At 43.2% G+C, this 14,828-nt stretch overlaps 1 protein-coding gene across 7 annotated transcripts in view; it reads left to right on the top strand.

The window, feature by feature from the left end:
* The window catches only part of PHF8 (PHD finger protein 8), a 107,492-nt gene that overhangs the window by 44,412 nt on the left and 48,252 nt on the right, over window positions 1–14,828 (top strand). For 4 of the 7 annotated variants that reach the window (XM_070067348.2, XM_002720027.6, XM_051827713.3 and 1 more), the window contains exons 9-14: window positions 992–1,079; window positions 1,750–1,856; window positions 3,462–3,553; window positions 8,855–8,944; window positions 10,765–11,067; window positions 11,833–11,936. In XM_070067348.2, the coding sequence (XP_069923449.1) occupies window positions 992–1,079; window positions 1,750–1,856; window positions 3,462–3,553; window positions 8,855–8,944; window positions 10,765–11,067; window positions 11,833–11,936 (784 nt within the window). The remainder of the gene's footprint in view (window positions 1–991; window positions 1,080–1,749; window positions 1,857–3,461; window positions 3,554–8,854; window positions 8,945–10,764; window positions 11,068–11,832; window positions 11,937–14,828) is intronic. The other 3 variants (XM_070067349.2, XM_070067350.2, XM_051827712.3) reach the window with 1 other exon arrangement.

The raw sequence follows: 14,828 nt of genomic DNA, 5'->3' as shown, positions 1-14,828 counted from the left end.
TTCATATTCTCTGAAAGTCTCAGGGAGCATGAGGTTTCTCTGAATCATACCTTGAGAACAACTGGCGTACAGAAGCCAGTTTAGAGGCTGTTACAGTAGCCTAGATGAGAGATAGTGAGGGATTTGAACCAAAGCATTAGTAGGATGGATAGATAGAGAAAGGGAGATGAATTTGAGAGATTTAAGAATAAAAATATTTTTAAAGGATTTATTTATTTGAAAGGCAGAATTACAGAGAAAAGGAGAGGCACAGAGAGATCTTCCATTTGCTGGTTCACTCCCCAGTGGCCACATTGGCTAGGGCTGGGCCAGGCTGAAGCCAGGAACCAGGAGCTTCTTCCAGGTCTCTCACGTGGGTGCAGGGGCCCAGGGAGTTGGGCCATCTTCTGTTGCTTTCCCAGGAGCATTAGCAGGGAGCTGGATCAGAAGTGAAGTAGCCAAGACTTGAACTGGCACCCTTATGGGATGCTGGTGTTGCAGGCTGTGGCTTTTACCTACTGTACCACAGTGCTGGCCCCAAGAAGAAAAATCTTCAGGTCCCAGAAGGAGGTACTGTGTCAGGGGTAAAAGGAATAATTGAGTTCCAGTTGGGTGTGTGCTTCATAACCACACTGTGAGGTAGATAGTTACCTAGGAAATGGCAGAATTTGAACTCAGGTCTGACCAGCACAAAAGCTTTTTGTTTAGCCAGGTTAGAGGTAGAAGGAATAGTTATAGGAAGGAGTTGATGTCCTTAGAGACAAAAGATTGGATGGTAAGGCAACGGAAATATTTTGAAATGGAGAGGAGCGAGGTGGCAGAAGTGCATTAACCCCATATTTTGGTCCAATGCAGGATTATAAATGATGGCAGGCTGGGTGTTGAAAGAGTGTATTAACTAAGAAAGTTCTGAGTCATCTGCTCTTCAGGAGTTGGAGTTGACTTGAGTGGGCTATGGAGAGAGGAAGAAAGGCCCTGTATCAACTATAATTTTTGCTTTGTTACACTGCAGGATGGATCCATGCTGTGCTGACCCCTGTGGACTGCCTTGCCTTTGGAGGGAATTTCTTACATAGCCTTAACATTGAAATGCAGCTCAAGTGAGTCCTGAGGCTGTGGTGATCCTGAGTTGGCCCCTCCTGTCTGCTGGAGTTCTTGGACTCTTCCTTAGAGCAAGGAAGTGCAGCATAGAAGGAGGCATGATGATCAGATGGAAATGGATCCTGGTTCCTGATGCTGTTCAGTTTAAGGATTAACAACTTTTCCTCACATACTAGTTAAGTGACCTTGGGCAAGACATTGTAACCTTTGATTCCAAAGTCTCCTAAATATAAATCTTACAGGATCCTTTTTTAAGAAAATTATTTTAAAGGCAGTGACAGAGAGAGAGGCAGACACAGAGATCTTCCATCTGTTTGTTTAGTCCACAAATGGCCACAATGGCTGGGGATGGGGCAGGCCAAAGTGAGGAACTCCATCCTGATTTTCCACATAGGTGGCAGGGGCCCACGTATTTGGGCCATCTTTTGTTGCTTTCCCAGGCACATTAGTAGGGAGCTGGATTAGAAGCAGAGCAGCCAAGACTCAAACCAGCACTCCAATGTAGGATGCCAGCTTTGCAGGCAATAGCTTAGCCAGCTGCATCATGCCAATAGCCCCTTTTATGGGGTCTTTTGAGTATTAGAGATAATATATACAAAGTACCCAGAATATGCCTGGTATGTAGTAATTGCTAAGTAAATAGATCCTTGTTATGCCTCTTTCTTCCAGAGCCTATGAGATTGAGAAGCGGCTGAGCACAGCAGACCTCTTTAAGTTCCCCAACTTTGAGACCATTTGTTGGTATGTGGGAAAGCACATCCTGGACATCTTTCGAGGTATGGGTCCGTTATGTCCTGCTCCCCTGACTGTGTGTGTGTATGTGTGTGTGTGTGAGAGAGAGAGAATATGAATATGTATAACTATCAACTTGATCAAGATATAGTACTATTCATCACCACAAAGATCTCCTATGTATATGAAAACATTGTGTTGACACTTTCTTCTGGTGGTGGGCATATAGCTTACCCTGTTCTGGGGAAAATGGAGCTCAAGGCCATGAACCTGGCTGTCTTCCCTCATCTGACCATGGTGCTTTTGGCCACTGGCATGTTCTTCACTTGGTTCTTTGTTTTTAAAAAAAGATTTTATTTATTTATTTGAGAGGTAGAGTTACTGACAGTGAGAGGGAGAGACAGAGAGAGAGGTCTTCCATCCGCTAGTTCACTCCCCAAATGGCCACAACGGCCGGAGCTGCGCCAATCTGAAGCCAGGAGCCAGGAGCTTCTTCTAGTCTCCCACATGGGTGCAAGGGCCCAAGGACTTGGGCCATCTTCTATTGCTTTCCCAGGCCATAGCAGAGAGCTGGATTGAAAGAGGAGCAGCTGGGGCTAGAACTGGTGCCCATATGGATGCAGGTGCCACAGGTGGAAGATTAACCTACTGTGCCACAGCGCTGGCCCCACTTGGTTCTTTGTTTATGAGGTCATTCCTGCCATGTGCACTTGAGATATCTATGGAGAGTATCTTCTCCTTGGTGGCCTTGTTCTTTATGAACTGTGTCGCCTTCATCATCTTGTTCTGGGTTGGCATCTACATGTGAGCTCCAAAGGATGCCAACCAGGAGGTTTCATGGAATTCTTTTTTTAAAAAGATTTATTTTATTTATTTTGAAAGAGTTACAGAGAGAGAGAGAGAGGTCCCGCTGGTTCACTCCCCAGATGGCTGCAATGGCTGGAGCTGAGCCAATCTGAAGCCAGGAGCCAGGAGCTTCTTCTGGGTCTCCCACGTGGGTGCAGGGGCCCAAGGACTTGGGCCATCTTCTACTGCTTTCCCAGGCCATAGCAGAGAACTGGATTGGAAGAGGAGCAGCTGGTATTAGAACCAGTGCCCATATGGGATGCCGGCACCCCAGGCCAGGGCTTTAACCCGCTGCACCACAGCACCGGCCATGAGAATTCTTTATAAAGCCCAAATCTGGTTCTAATAGTCTTCCCCTGAAGTGAGACCAAGCACAGCTAATCCATCTTCTATGTTAATGGCCCTTCACATCCTAATGTAGCAACCATGGTCATCCTGAGTGTTCTCATTTTGAAACCCAGTTGGCAGAGTAGTTTAATGGAAGAAGCACACCCTCAGATTCAATTAGGATTTCACTCTTGGCTCTGGCCTTTACCAGGTGTGGCCACTTGGTCAAATCTGTTTTTTTCTCTGAAACCCAGTTTCCTGAACTGCAAAATGAAGATACTAATACCTGCCTAGTAGGGTGGTTATAAGGATTCACATGTAGTAGATACACAGTAAATGAACACCAATAAGAGAACTTCAAATCTAGAGTTGAACTCAGAACTCTGAGCATTTTCTCTAGTTGTATGATTTCCCTAGTTGTATTTACTTTCCTGCAGCGCTTCACTGATACTCTGCTTTCCTCTTTCCCTCTTTAGGTTTGCGACAGAACAGGAGACACCCTGCCTCCTACCTGGTACATGGTGGTAAAGCACTGAACTTGGCCTTTAGAGCCTGGACAAGAAAAGAAGTAAATATGTCTATTTCTTTATCTCCTTGGGAGTTCTGCCCCCTGTAGGGACTGTCTTTGGGCATGTGCTTTGAAGAAGCAGAAGAGTGGAGGACTGGGCTAGGATTCCTTGGATTACATTATTAAACCTTTCTTTTAGCTCATAAAAGTAATGCATACATACTTTAGACAAATAAAAAGAATATAAAATAAGAAAACATCATCTGTAATTTTAATACTTATAGGGAACTATTAATATTTGGACATGCTTGTATTTCTGATCTTCTTATGTGTTTTGTTTATTTTTAATTTTATTTATTTGAGAGACAGACGGAACTCCCATTTACTGGTTGACTTTCCAGATGTCCATGATGACTCAGGCTTGTGGCTGAAACCGGGGGTGGGAAACTCAATCAAGGCTTTCTACATGGGTAGCAGGGATTCAACTACTTGAACCATCACCTGTTGCCTCCCAGGGCACATATTACCAGGAAGCTAGACTTGGGAGCTGAGCTGAAGCTCCAAACAGAGGCACTCTGATAATGGGATGCAGGTGCCCTAACCCTTGGGTTACCTACTGGCCCAAATGTCTTCCTCTATATGAATTATTTTTAATGATTTATTTATTTGTTTGAAAGAGTTACAGAGAGAGTAGAACCACTGGTTTACTCCCCAGATGACCACAATGGCCGGACTGGGCCAGGCTGAAGCCAGGAGCTTCTTCCAGGTCTCCCACATAGGAGCACTGGGACCATCTTCTGCTGCTTTTCCTAGGCTATTAGCAGGGAGCTGGATTGGAAGTAGAGCAGCTAGGATGCAGGCATTGCAGGCAGTGGCTTTACCTGCTATGTCACGACACCAGCTCTCCTATATGAATTTTAAAAACATAATTGCAATCATGCTGTAATCTAATTCTATGTTTGAGTCTATTGGCTTATTGTAATTTTCATAAACATGAGCATTTAATAATTACATGATATACTTCAGTAGGACTGTATCATCCTTACCTAACTACTTGTTATTGTGTCCTTTTAATTATTTATTTGGAAGAGGTATAGAGAGTCTTACAATAATTATCTGTATGCATCAGTCTTTATCCCACATTGTTTGATTAAGAGCAGTTATTACATCAGAGTTTATGAAAAAAATGTAAGGCTCTTGATGCATACTGCCAAAATGGCTTTTTAGAAATGTACCAATAAACATCAATCCAACTGAATACTAAACAGCTGTGACAGACAATAAGAAAGCTTTCTATGTACTGATTTGGAAAGATCTCCAGAATTTGTCAACTAAAAGCATAGAACCATGTGTAAACTATACTACTTTATATGCAAAAAAGGAAAAAGCAAGAATTATATTTGCATATACTTGTATTTGCCTGAAGACACATCTTGAGGAATATAAAAACAAAGGAAGTATTATTTGTGGGTTAGTTTATGGAGGTGATGGTAGGGACAAGGTAGGATGAGACCTTTCACTAGTTATCTTTTACACACACACACACACACACACACACACATTTGAGAGGTAGGGATTCAGAGAGCATGAATGAGTGCAAAGCATTCTCATCTGCTGATTAACTCCCCAAATGCTTGCCATGGCCAGGATAAGGCCAGGCCAAAACTTGGAGCTAGGAACTCAATCCAGATCTCCCATGTGCTAGCAAGGATGCAACTACTTGAACTGTCATCTGCTGCCTTCCAGGATCTTCATTGGCAAGAAACTGGAATTAGGAGGCAGAGCTGGGGATTGAACCTAGGCACTCTGATATTTTTTCATATTATTTGCTTTTAAAAAAATATTTATTTATTTGAAAGAAAGAGTTACATAGAGGGAGAGACAGAAAGAGATTTTTCCATCCCTGGTTTGCTCCCTAAATGGCCATAATAGCCAGAGCTGTGTCAAGCCAAAACCAAAATGGAGCTGGTACTGTGGCGTAGTAGGTTAAACCTCCGCCTGTAGCACTGGCATTCCATATAGTGCTGGTTGGAGTCCTGACTGCTCCTCTTCTGATCTAGCTCCCTGCTCATGGCTTGAGAAAGCAGTATAAGCTGACCCACTGGCCGGCGCCACGGCTCACTAGGCTAATCCTCCACCTTGCGGCGCCGGCACACCGGGTTCTAGTCCCGGTCGGGGCACCGGATTCTGTCCCGGTTGCTCCTCTTCCAGGCCAGCTCTCTGCTGTGGCCAGGGAGTGCAGTGGAGGATGGCCCAAGTGCTTGGGCCCTGCACCCCATGGGAGACCAGGAGAAGTACCTGGCTCCTGCCATCGGATCAGCGCGGTGCGCTGGCCGCAGCGCGCCGGCCGTGGCGGCCATTGGAGGGTGAACCAATGGCAAAAGGAAGACCTTTCTCTCTGTCTCTCTCTCTCACTGTCCACTCTGCCTGTCAAAAAAAAAAAAAAAAAAAAAGCTGACCCAGGGGCGTGGGCCCCTGCACTCACGTGGGAGACCTGGAAGAAGCTCCTGGCTCCTGGCTTCAGATTGGCCCAGCCCCGGCTATTATGGCCATTTGAAGAGTGAACCAACAGATGGAAGACCTCTTTCTCTGTCTCTCCCTCTCTCTGTTTGTAACTCTTCCTCTCAAATGAATTTAAAAAAAAAAATCTCCAAAAAAAAACCACACCAAGTTTGTGGAATGCAAGAAAATGGAAGATATATGAGTGTTTATGTTTAGGCTGCATGTACCCTATAGATTCCTCCCCCTGCATTCAGTGACCTAAAGAGACTTCTCAGCTATTGCAGGCTTAACCTACGTATCTCCCATTTCTTTCTTTATTAAAGTGACATATTTGAGAGGGAGAGTGACAGGAAGGGAGGGGGGAAGAGAGAGAGAGAGAGAGAGAAAGAGAGAGAGATTAATTCTATCTACTGGTTCACTCCCCAAATGCCTGCAATAGCTAGGGTTGGGTCAGGTTGAAGCCAGAAACCAGGAACTCTGTCTGGGTCTCCCACATAGGTGGCAGGAATTCAAGTAATTGAGACACCATCTGCTGTTTTCCCAGGCCCATTCTCAGGTAGCTGGCTCAGAAGCAGAGGAGCCTAGACTTGAGCCTGCATTATGGAGTGCTGGTATATCCAGAGGTAGCTTAACCTGCTGTAACAGAGTGCCTACCCCAAAATGTTGAGTTCTTAAAAAGCAAGCAAGTGGGGCCCGGTGCTGTGGAGTAGTGGGTAAAGCCTCTGTCCACAGTGCCAGCATCCCATATGGGTGCTGCTTCGAGTCCCAGCTGTTCCACTTCTGATCCAGCTCTCTGCTGTGGCATGAGAAAGTGGTAGAAGATGGCCCAAGTCTTTGGGCTCCTGCACCCGTGTGGGAAACCCAGAAGAAGCTCCTGGCTCCCAGCTTCAGATCAGCTCAGCTCCGGCCATTGCAGCCATCTGGGCAGTGAACTAGTGGATGGAAGACCTCTCTCTCTCTCTCTCTCTCTCTCTCTCTCTCTGCCTCGTCTTCTCTCTCTGTGTAACTCTGACTTTCAAATAAATAAATAAATCTTTTTAAAAAAGCAAGCAAGTTTATGAAATCCAAGAAAGCAGAAGAAATATCAATATGTACACTTAGACTTCAGGTAGCTACTTCATTGTCCTAAGGAGACCTTTCAGCCATTGAGGCTTATCCCACACAGTCTCCCATTTCTTGTTACCAGACTTTCCCATAGATATTCTTGGCCTTCACACTTTAGGCCTTCCCTTGCTCCCTGCACTCACCTATACCTGGGCCTTAGTCTGTGACTCTGTTTCTGAACACCTTATAGGTGTGGTTTCCTTGAGTTTGAACACTGAGCCCATCCCATGAATGAAACTTCACCATGATTGGGTCCCCAGGAATACTAAAAAAAGAGTTGCATGGGTAGAAAGTACTCATGCTCTTGGTTAAGAACCAAGGGATGGCCCCAAGCAGTGTGATCAAATGGAACTGAAGGAGAGTAAGACATTTCTGAGGAGCCCATGCTCACGGAAGAAGTCTGTGAAGTATACTGTCTGTCTTGGGAAGCACTTGCTTCCTCACCTTTCCTGAGCCCAGGTCTTAGAGGGGAGGGAGGGAGCCATTAAAGTTATGCTGGGTCACATAGATTCTTGGCCCCTGATCCAACCACTAAAATAAATTCCAGATAGATTAAAGGAGTTAAATGAAAAGAAAAAAAAAAAAGAATCCAACCTTGAGAAGCAAGGGAATGCTGAGGAAATTTTTTCCATCCTCTGGATGCAAAAGTAATGTAAAAAGTAGTAGAAGAAATGACAAAGAAAAAGTTTCAGATCTACATAAAATATAAATCTTCATATTAAAAAATATGGAAAATAAATTTGAAAGAGAGACAACTGACATGTTATCCCCCAGTTTATAGTTGAGCTAGGTATAGGCCTGTAGCTGCTGAGTACTGAGTTCTATCCTCTAAAGCGCAGAGGCCATTTTGTCCCCATTCATCTCCCTCAGGTCCTTGATTTTTTTAAAGATGTGTTTGTTTTTTTGAAAGGCAGAGTTACAAGGAGACAGGTCCTTAATTTTTTGAGCGGTGTAGCTCCAACCCACAATTGAGTTCCTTACACCTCTTGATACTGTCCTTTAGCAGATATATTTGGTAAATATTTTCTCTCAGTCTGTAACTTGTGTTTTTTTTTAAAGATTTATTTATTTATTTGAAAGGCAGGATTACAGAGAAGGAGAGACACACAGAGAGAGACAGATGAGTCTTCCTTCCGCTGGTTCACTCCCCAGATGGCCACAATGGCTGTAGCTGGGCTGTCCGAAGCCAGGGGCCAGGAGCTTCTTCTGGTTCTCCCATGTGGGTGCAGGAGCCCAGGGACATGGGCCATCTACCACTGCTTTGCCAGGCCATAGCAGAGAGCTGGACCAGAAGTGGAGCAGCCGGGGCTTGAACTGGCACCCATATGGGATGCCAGCACTGCAGGCTATGGCTTTAACCACTACACCACAGCACTGGCCCCTTTAGCTTGTCTTAAAAGTAGCATTGATGGTAAAGTAGTGGAGATTTTGCAGAGAGTTTTTTAATATGTCTAATTTATCACTTTTTTCTTTGCTTGTTCATGTTTTTTATATCCTATGAAATCTTTGCCTAACTGGAGGTTCCAAAGGTTTTCTACTCTCTTCTAAAAATAATGGGTTTATAATTTTTATTTTTAGATCCATGAGCCATTGTGTGTAAGATCTGGATCAACGTTCTTGTGTCTTTTTTTTTTTTTTTTTTTTTTTGTACATAGATTTCTAATTGATCCAGTATCATTTGTTGATTGACACATTTATTGAAAATCAGTTGTTTATTTACTTGTGGGTCTCTTTCTCATGCCTCTTATTTGACAGGCTCTTCCAGACCACGAGGATGAGATCCCGGAGACAGTACGGACTGTACAACTCATTAAAGATCTGGCTAGGGAGATTCGCCTGGTTGAAGTAAGAAGCATGGGAAGAGGGAAAGGCATTTGGGCTCAAGGCTCAAATGGCAGATCAGGTTTCTGCAGTTGACATGAGCGCCCAGAGGAAGGATTGGGAAAATCCCATCAAGCAACCTATTTGTTCATTCAGATAATTATTATGTGCTTCAAATGTGTTCTACACATTGGGCTACCCTCTAAGGATACATAAATAATACAGTGCCTGCCCACAGTAAACTTATAGTCTGTTTGAGGAGCCTTAGCAAAGTTAACCTCTCTTGAGCCTCAGTTTCTTCATCTCTTAAATGGGGATAATTGTATCTACTCAAGGATTGTTAAGAGAATTACATAAGGTAATGTGGGTTGAGTGTCAAATATAGTGTTTGGCACACAATAGATCCTTAATAAATTATGATGGGTTGTGGTGGTAGTGGTGGGTGGTGGTGGCGGCAGCGGTGGTACTAGTAGTAGCTGTTGTTGTTAATATTTTGATTCAGTCTCTGCATTCTACAAAATGACAGTTCTCTCGGGTTGCAGATGATTACAAAGCCATGTTTCAGCAGGTGGCATATACCACGAGGCAGTAAGGTATAGTGGTAAGAGACTCAGAGAAACCTGGATTCTGGTTCCTACTCTATCACTTGCAAGTCTTTCAGAGTCTCAGTTTCCTCATCTGTAAAGTAGGAACCAACTTTACTAACGTTTCAAAGTTTTGTTGGGATTAACAGCTAATATATGTAGAGCCTCTCATACAGTGCCTGGCAGAGTAAGTACTCAATAAATGTGAGCTGTTGTTATTAATAGACTTTGTAGCAAAGAGAGAACTCAGTGTGGGATGGTGAAGTAGCAGAGGCACCAGAGGAGAATTGGACTTAGTATGTTTCAACTTTCGTTTAGCTCAGGAACTGTCAAGTTCCATTTACTACCTAGGATGTAATCCTTGCTGAATGATAGATACAGTGAGCTACTGGGGAGTTAAGCTTCTAGCCTCACTGCTTGAAGAGTGTTTCACTGCCTATAACTGTAGCTTACAGTGTCCACTCCCCCCTACCTTATTTTCCTCCATTTCCAGCTGTCAAAATCCTTCAGGAAAGGTTTACCTTTTCTCCAGCTCTTTCTACTTAAATCAGTCTTATAAACAGAACTTTGGGCTGGTTGGAAGAGGACTTAGATATAGACCATATCTGATCCATTGGTTTTAAAATTTTTTACAGCACTGGACTCCTCTTTTACAAATGAGATTTCACATGGAAACCCAATATATATATGACAAATCAGAATAGCTGCTTTGAATACAGTGATGATGGGAGGCCTTGTTCCTTTTATATACTTTCTATCTGCTTGGAGTCTCCAGGGTTTCTTTCAAGAAGCTAGGTTAGGAGCCATAGAACATCTTTGGAAATCACCTTTAGAATCTAGTCCTTTAATTTTACAGCTGAGCAAACAGCCATAAAGGGGTCAGATAACTTTCCTGAGGTCATAGATTTAGATAGCTAGTAGCAAAATTAGGACTAGATCATCTCTCCTTCTCTCAAATCTTGTAGTTCTTAGAGTTTGAACCACAGTTTTGTACTTGATTATTTTCTGTTTCATGTCAGCTACTCTTGGAGTCTTTTCTCTCCAATTTTGACAGCATTGCTGGACTTTTTCTTTGCTCGTCTTCACACTTGTCAATGGCTGGGTTAAGAAATGCCACCCAATAAATTCTTGATGAGTCATTGTACAAAAACTAGGGTGTGCATTTGTAGAGTATCTATAAGCCACTTCAGACCTCTGCTCTTAATATAGAGAGAATCTTTGAGTAAGCGCTAACCCCCTCATGTACTAATACTCTTGTAGGACATCTTCCAACAGAACGTTGGGAAGACGAGCAATATCTTTGGGCTGCAGAGGATCTTCCCAGCCGGCTCCATTCCCTTAAACAGGCCAGCCCATTCCACTTCAGTATCCATTTCCAGGCTGTCACTGCCCTCCAAAAGTGGTTCAAAGAAGAAAGGCCTGAAGCCCAAGGAACTCTTCAAGAAGGAAGAGCAAAAGGGCAAGGAGAGTTCACCCTTGGGGCCTGCTGGCCAATTGAGCTATAATCTCATGGATACATACAATCATCAGGCACTGAAGACAGGCTCTTTCCAGAAAGCAAAGGTGGGTGCGGACCCATGGGTTCAGCCCAACCCTTTTGGGTCCCTTGGAAGAGCAGGGTTTCAAAAAGACAGGCTTTCCTGTATTGCTCCCACCTCCCGTAGGGCCCCTGGTGTTTGGCTACCAGTCCCACTCATTTAACAGGCATTTATTGAGACCTTTTCTGTGCTGGGCACTGTGATAGGTGCTGTGGGCATAACTCTCAAGAGTCTCATATGATAGGCCAGTGAGAAAGATAGGCATCAAAACAAATGAGTGCAACAAAGTGCTATATAGATGCCACAATCAAGGTATCTGTGAGACTCTGTGACACATACAGAGGGGTTTGAGGTATAGAAAATGGTCAGGGGCTCTTCAGAAAACAAGACACCTGAGTTGAATCTTGAAATTCCCAGAGGGAATGGGATTTGAGAACATTGCATATGAATATCAGGTTAGAATTTTAAATAAGTCCTTTAGAAAAGTTTTCCCTCAGGGTTCTACCTTGCCTCAATATTTTGGTGCCCTCTATAGGCATCTGAAGCTGCCCCCCACCCTTTTAGAGAACGTGTTTCACAAGATTGACAGGTTTCCCCGGAGCCACTCACTCATTCTCAGCCTCATGCTTCTGTGATGTTTGGAGGGTGGGAAAGGGAGGGAAACAGAGCAGAAGGCCTTGGTTCAGATGGTTTTGACAGTGAACTCAACCAGTGAAACCAGAGGGAACTGACCATCGTGATTGAGATGGGAGTCTCAGACTGCTGACAACTGAGCCTCCTCCTTCTGCAGTTCAATATTGCTGGTACCCGCTTGAATGACTCGGAGGATGACTCGCCAGACCTGGACCTTGATGGGAATGAGAGCCCATTGGCTGTTTTGATGTCTAATGGCAGGTGAGGTGGTAAGAAGGAGTACAGAAATAATGGGACTGACAAAATTGGAACCTTGGTGTTAAGACATGGGTGGTGGAGGGGTTAGGGTAGGGGCATTGTAATCTAATTGCAGTATAATTGGAAGTCTTGAGAAGAATACTAGTTCTAGAAGTTTCATCAAGATAGTAATAACCACTGGGAGAAATAAGAGGTGGTATGGCATGCTTGTTAAAAGCATTAATTTCTTATATACCTTTTGATTTGCAGTTTGAGTGTTAGGAATTTAGTTTGTAGAAATGTTTGTACAAGAGTGTAATGAGAAGTGTTCACTGCATCAGTTTTCATAATGGTAAATAATTGTAAGCATCCAAATGTTTATCAATAAGGGTTGAATAAATCAATTTTTATACATCTGTAGAAAGAATTACCATGTAGTCGTTTAAAAAGAATGAGACAGTTTACTATCTGTTGACACAGAAACATGTCTAAGGTATATTCCTAAGTGAAAGAGATAATATATAGGAATAGTTCCATTTTTATTTTTTAAAGGCATCTTTGCACAGAAATATGTTTAGTCATGTGTAGAAAAGCAACAGACTTTTCACTTTATTTTTTAAAAAAGTTTTATTTATTTAATTTCAAAGAGTTAGAGAGAGGCAGAGGCAGACAGAGATAGAAGTCTTCCATCTGCTTGTTCACTCCCCAAATGGTTGCGACGTCCAGGGTTGGAAGAGTCTGAAGTCAGGAGCCAGGACCTTCATGTGGGTCTCCCATGTGGGTACAGGGGCCCAAGGACTTGGGCCATTTTCTACTGCTTTCTTAGGTACATTAGCAAGGAGCTGGATCAGAAGTGGAGTGGCTAGGACTTGAACCAGCACCCATATGGGATGCCAGCATTGTAAGCAGTGGCTTTACCCACTATGCCACAATGCCAGCCCCTCCCTTTAGTTTAAATTTTTTGAAGTTTAAAATTCAAAAACTATGAGAAAGGTGCCTCATAAAAAACCAATTTCAGTGGTTTCCTTCCAGAGATATTTATATGCATTCTAGCAAATAATTGTGTTTGTAACATATTTTATAGTTGTTATACCATGTATTCAAAAGTGTTTTATGTTTGGAGAGTAGTACAGGGGTGGTGGGAGAGGAAATTTTCACTTCAGTAGCACTGAAATTTGTATGAGTATAATGAGCATGTATTAGTCTTCTGAAAATAATTGTAGGCAACATTTTCTAAAAGAATAAAAACAACAAAATCAGGGACTTGGGAATTCCTACTTTAAATCACAGCTGTGACATGTGTTCATGTGTGACTTTGGCACATGAGCCTATCTGAACTTCAGTGTCTTCATCTTATCTGTTCTGTAGATAAAATTTGCCGTATGTAGTAGAGGATGGCCCAAGTGCTTGGGCCCTGCATCCGCATGGGAGACCAGGAGGAAGCACCTGGCTCCTGGCTTTAGATCGGCACAGTGCTGGCTGCAGCGGCCATTTGGGGAGTGAACCAACAGAAGCAAGACCTTTCTCTCTTTCTCTCTGTGTCTATAACTCTACCAGTCAAATAAAAAAAAAAAGATTTATAAAAAAAAATTTGCCTTATGGTTGTTGGAGGGTTAAATGAGAGAATGCATGCAAAGTGCTTATCAAAGGATCTGTTGTATAACAAATAGTATCTCAAATATGAAGATGTAACGATGTAGGTGTGGCCAGAAGTGGAGAAGGTCATCAGAAACCCTGAAATACATATGGAGCTGGAGGCAGAGACAGGAGAAGGTAGTAAGTATTATCATCTGGGTTCTTTTTTGTTTTTTAATTTGACAGATAGAGTTATGGACAGTGAGAGAGACAGACAGAAAGGTCTTCCCTCCATTGGTTCACTCCCCAAATGGCCATTATGGCCGGTGCTGCGCCAATCCAAAGCCAGGAGTCAGGTGCTTCCTCCTGGTCTCCCATGTGGGTGCAGGAGCCCAAACACTTGGGCCATCCTCCACTGCCCTCCCAGGCCACAGCAGAGAGCTGGACTGGAAGAGGAGCAACCAGGACTAGAACCTGCTGCCCACATGGGATGCCGGTGCCGCAGGCAGAGGATTAACCAAGTGAGCCACGGTGTCAGCCCTATCATCTGGGTTCTTAAAGCACTAGACAGCAGCATTCAAGAGCCAAGTACAGAATTGGAGCACAAACAACAGGGGTACCTTAATAGCCTCTTTGTAGGAAAAGATTATCTTTAGACCCCAACGGAGCGTTGTGGTAGGTCCATCTGTCTGGAAAGTAAGGGAAAGGGAGTGAGAGTAGGGCATATTCTGAAAGCAGCATAGCTATTCTTGGGGTTTGACAACTCCATTTGTAAAAGTAATATTAGAGAGATTGTTGGGTGTTGTCTTTATTCAGAATTTCTGGTAGGTCGCCTGAAGAGGAAACAACTGAGTCCAAAGAATCCAGTATGTATTATCTACTAAGGATATAATGAAACATTTTTTCTTTCCCCATCGGTCTTTCTTATTCTGCTTCTGTTGCCTGCTGTAGCTGCCAGAAGCTGCTGTTAATTGAATCTAGATAGTCAAGGTGTAGAAATATATACAGATGATAGGGTATTATGTCTGGACTTTTCTCCAAATTTAGTCCTTTGTAAGGAGAGAAGGATAAATAAAACAAGATTAGATGTGTGTTGATAATTGCAGAGACTTAGCTGGGTGATAGATGGGACTTCATTAAACGTTTGTGTTTTTATATGTTTGAAATTTCTCACAATCAGAAGTTAATAAAAGGTCAGGTTACAAATAGCTATTATTTATTGGGCATCTGCTCTGTGTCAAACTTGTTTAAATATGTTTTTTAGTCCCCACAACCTTGAAAAAGTACAGAGCCAGTGTTGTGTCCAGCTCCCTATTAATGGCCTGGAAAAAGCAACACAAG

The sequence above is a fragment of the Oryctolagus cuniculus genome, chromosome X (genome assembly GCF_051225735.1).
Source record: "Oryctolagus cuniculus isolate XC-2025 breed Fujian yellow rabbit chromosome X, ASM5122573v1, whole genome shotgun sequence".
In the NCBI taxonomy this organism is placed as follows: domain Eukaryota; kingdom Metazoa; phylum Chordata; class Mammalia; order Lagomorpha; family Leporidae; genus Oryctolagus; species Oryctolagus cuniculus.
Note: the sequence above shows the minus strand (reverse complement) of the source record. Positions and strands in the feature narration are given on the sequence as shown.